Consider the following 4,322-nt stretch of genomic DNA (forward strand, 5'->3'; position numbering starts at 1 on the left):
GGCTTGTTTTGCTTTATTCTTATTTTTCTTACAGAATATTTTACTTCAGCTGATGGATGAGGTGAAGTCCAATCCTGCTTCTTCAGATGTGACGTTTAGCAGTTGAGGTGTCTCAGCATTTTAAAGGAGTGTGAAAGGGTGGGGGGTTTCTAAAATATTTGTTCTATTACGTTGTCTGAGATGAACTCTGTTCTCAGCCATGCCAGGAATGTGCCCAGTGTGCCCACCCATCCATTAACCTGTCCAACAACCCAACATTGTCTGGAGTCTAACATCAACATCATCAGGGTCAAGACCAACATACATGATTTCACTTCTTTTATAGCTCATATTACAACTTTTAGATAGTGTGCTTGCTGTGCTGAAACATGTGCATCTGTGCGCAATTAATCTAGTTAGCAGAAAGGGATAAACACAAATGAACACATGGAGTTTGTGTTTATCATTAATTTTAAGCACTCTAAGCATAAAGCAAGACAAGCACTGAAAACCAGAAGGAAGTTCAAATCAGAAAACAAAATCTGATTTATGTTTCCTCTGTTTAAACAGCAGTGAAAATGTTGGATTTGTGACTCATTGAAATCAGATTTGAGGTGGCAAAGCAAACAAAAAACAGCTGCTGCGGATCATTCAAATTGGTGTCAGCAAAGAGCTTTTTATAATGAAAGTTACTTCATAGACAGTTGGTTTACTTGAAGTTTATGTCAGAGGTCGAATGTTCCAAACACCGGAGAGCTGGTGAGGGATGATATGTTCTGGAAACGGTTCTGTTTGAGCTCGTTTCTACAACACATGACCTGTGCTTTAAACACACCTGCTCAGAAGGGCTTTTCTAACATTTAATGATGTCGCTTTCGGTGCTTAGAATATCTCGCCTTGGTGCCAAACGCCAGGGTTCCTTTCAACTAGAGGCCGATGCAAATTTATCATCAGCACCCTTCAGGCAGGCATCCATTAAAAATCTTGAAATGTTGAAAACTTCACGGCCAAGGAACAATCAAATGATTGCTTGTTTAAAAAAGACATGTTCCAGACTTTTTAGGGGCTGTGAAAATTCCATGTGCTAAAGACAGAAAACTTGAGTTTGATGGCCTGTGAAAATGCCACATTGTTAATCACTTTCATATTTATGATTTGGAAAATGTTGAGTCTTGTGCCGGAGCAAAACATTTTCATGCCAACCACCAAGTACATCAACCGAAGCCAATAGCTTCGTGTCGCACGTGCAGAACGGACCGGTCCATGTTCATAATAAACACGAGCGTTCGCGTAATAAGAGAAGGTGTGTTTGTTTACTCGCACCCTCGCAAACATCCGCTGATTAGAGGGGTAGAAACTTGGTCAAGTCCTTCTTCATTTCGCAGTACTGAGTGCTGAGCTGTCCTACGGCCTTGGCGTGCTCCTCATCCACCTCCTCCTTTAATCTCTGCTGCTCCTTCAGAAACTCTGCCCACTCATCTTTCAAACGCTCCATGTTCGCCTGCAGCTGCGTGCTCTGGAGGGACACAGGAAGATGAGAACGCAACAAAAAAGGTGGCACAAAGTTTTTGCAAATGTCTCACACCAATTTTTATCTTTAGAAAACTTTAACTGCACAACTTGAGCAGTTCTTTTTGTGGACAATTATAGTAAGAGATTAAGACAGCTGTTTTTAAATTTGACGACATTCATTCACTACACTGAAGATGCTGATGATGTAAGGCAGATATGGGGGCTCATTGTGGTGTCTGGACATTATATACACAGGGGACACAATAAAGCCTGAACAATCTGCAATCCAATCAGGTTTTTTCAGAGCTATAATATTGTGTCCACCTGCTCTGTACAAGTCCTTTATCTTGAGTTGTTTTTACCTGCTGTGCCTCTAGCTCCCTCTGCTGGACTCTCTCCGCCATGTGATTTGCAGCCTCCACTGTGGGAGAAAAGCAAAGAAATGATCTTAATATTTATATTCAAAAAGTACATTTACTCTAACACAACACAATAAAAAAAAAAAAACATTCAAGATTGCAAACTAGGTTTGTTGTGTCAAAATATAGTACAATTATATGAAAGTGTGTTTTTTAGATTTAGAAAATGTTCTCTTCAACTCTTTGCACAAACCTTACCTTGTAATCACTGCACATTTACAGTCAGTTATACACTGTTTCAAATATTTTTGCACACCATATTTCTTACTTTCTGGTGTATATATTTTCATTACAGTCTTTATATTTTCTATTATATCTTTATAATATTATATATATATTTTATTATTCTTTATTGTATTTTTGTACTTCTGTACTTTTTGCACTACAATTCCCCTGTGCTGCAGTGTCACACTCAAATGTCTCCCACAGGGGATCAATAAGGGAACATCTTATCTACATCTTATCTTAAGGTTACATACATTGCTGGTGAATATCCTACGACAATCAGCTCATTGTTTTGATAATGGCACAGGCTTATGTGACATCTGTAAACCTGCCAACACAAAATACTTAATTGCAATTTCTTTCTGAAGACGTGGCAACAAATCCAAGTGTCTGATTAGATTGTTGGGTCAAGCATTACATTATGCAATTTTAGCAAAGTGTGAATCTGAGAGAAGAGACTTACACCGTTTAGTGACGTCAGACAGCTGCTGGGCGATGGTTTCTAAACTGGTGGGCAGCATTTGCTCATTTGTTTCCAGCACCATTTTATTGAGGTTCTCCAGCAGTCTGCTCTCTCTGTGTCCACGTTTCTCCTAAACAGCAGAAGAGGAAAGCTTTGTGTCACACACACGTCACATGCTGGAATCATATGCTTCTTATCACTTAGTCCAACAGTCAGAATCAGAATGAGAAATGCTATATTGATCCCCGGGGGAAAATTTGTTAGGAGTGCAGCATTCTAATGTTACCGCAACATCAGGTCAGTGCATGGAGTAAAAATCTAATCTAAAACTCTGTTTAACATGTTGTTCCCTTATAGAGAACATAATGAAACGATAACAGATAGTACACTTGATCTTAGCCAAAATGCCAAGGAACGATAACATGTTGCTTAAAAAACATAACATTATTTCAACAGTTGAAATGATTTCCTGTCTTATCAGAGACAATACTGTATTTTTAAAGTACCGTATATATAGATCATTCCACTAAAGAGGTTATTTGTCAATTTGCACTAAATACAAAAGACAGAATCTTTTACTCCGTGAGGAAAACTAAATTAGGTTCTTAATGAAATAGCTGATAGTGGAGATAATTACAGTATATTGAAATTTGCAGGTCATTTGTTGGGCTGAATGGTTAAAAACTACAAAAATATGTTTTCATTTTATTTGTGACCCAGAATGTCACAGATAACACAAATGATGTGGGCCTTATGAAATGTGTGCCTTCAGGGGATTTTTAACATCCACGGTTGATGTTATTCTAATACGGGCAAGAAAGTGGCAGCTAACTAGTGACACTTAAATGGATGTGAATTTGACTAAAAAAAAATCAATTGTGAGTGTCTGATGTGACATGTTGAAAGATAAAAAAAAATAAAATAATGGCAAAAAGTCCAGTATCTGTCCTCAGTGGCACCGAATCCAAGAGCCAAACACAAAGGGGCAGTGTCACCTCTCATTTGTACGCAATTATAGAGTTCTGAAATGGTTTGCAGCTTTAAAACACATCATCATAACTTCATGTCATGTACCTCAAACTCTCTCACAAAGTATCGGATCTCTGCATTGATGACCGGCCTGTGGTCCAACAGTCGGGACTGGATATCACCCACATCTGCAGGACCAACACAGCTCACAGTCAGTTCAATTTCAACGAGAAGGCAGACACACAGGGCAGAACAAGTTCATATCATATTTTTAAACAATACTGTAGCAGGCACACTTCACTCTGTGCATGCCAATGTTGTGTTAGATAGCCTGCATGCTATAACATGTATGATTGTCGCACTGTGGATTTCACTCACCTTGAGCAATCTTGTCCATGTTCCCCTGCTGACTTTGGTTTGAGTGTTCAGTGTTCAGCTAGCTCCACCAGCTAATGCTACACACTTACTAAATGCTCCAAATGCTAAGCTAACTGGCAGCTAACGGTGAAAAGCGAAATACTAGTTAGCTACTAACTAAGCCAGCAGTCATTAACGTAGCCTATCCTTTAACGATATAGTAGTAAGTCAGCTACACTGGGGATATCAATGCAATGGTGTTCTGCTAATTGCAGTCAGGTGAACAGAAGTCAGCTGACTGCAAATGTTTACTACTTCTTCCGGGTACGAGGCCGTGGACTGAACCAAGAGGGAGAGCTGAAAGAGGGGTGTCACATCTCAGAGAGAGAGAGAGAGAG

At 39.3% G+C, this 4,322-nt stretch overlaps 1 protein-coding gene and 1 non-coding gene across 2 annotated transcripts; both read right to left on the reverse strand.

Moving 5' to 3' along the window:
- Positions 1 to 303: 303 nt before the first annotated feature.
- Positions 304 to 4,322, reverse strand: bloc1s5 (biogenesis of lysosomal organelles complex-1, subunit 5, muted; the record flags this gene model as incomplete). Its single annotated transcript, XM_035654987.1, is given in 5 exon segments — positions 304 to 1,495; positions 1,854 to 1,912; positions 2,599 to 2,728; positions 3,673 to 3,755; positions 3,946 to 4,322. Coding segments are annotated over 5 exon segments (465 nt in total). The 3' UTR covers positions 304 to 1,321.
- Positions 2,860 to 3,017, reverse strand: LOC118325195. The gene has a single exon (XR_004796593.1). It is a non-coding gene; the product is annotated as a U2 spliceosomal RNA (small nuclear RNA).

The sequence above is a fragment of the Morone saxatilis genome, unplaced genomic scaffold, assembly GCF_004916995.1.
Source record: "Morone saxatilis isolate NCDOM2014 unplaced genomic scaffold, NCSU_SB_2.0 Contig0, whole genome shotgun sequence".
Classification (NCBI taxonomy): domain Eukaryota; kingdom Metazoa; phylum Chordata; class Actinopteri; family Moronidae; genus Morone; species Morone saxatilis.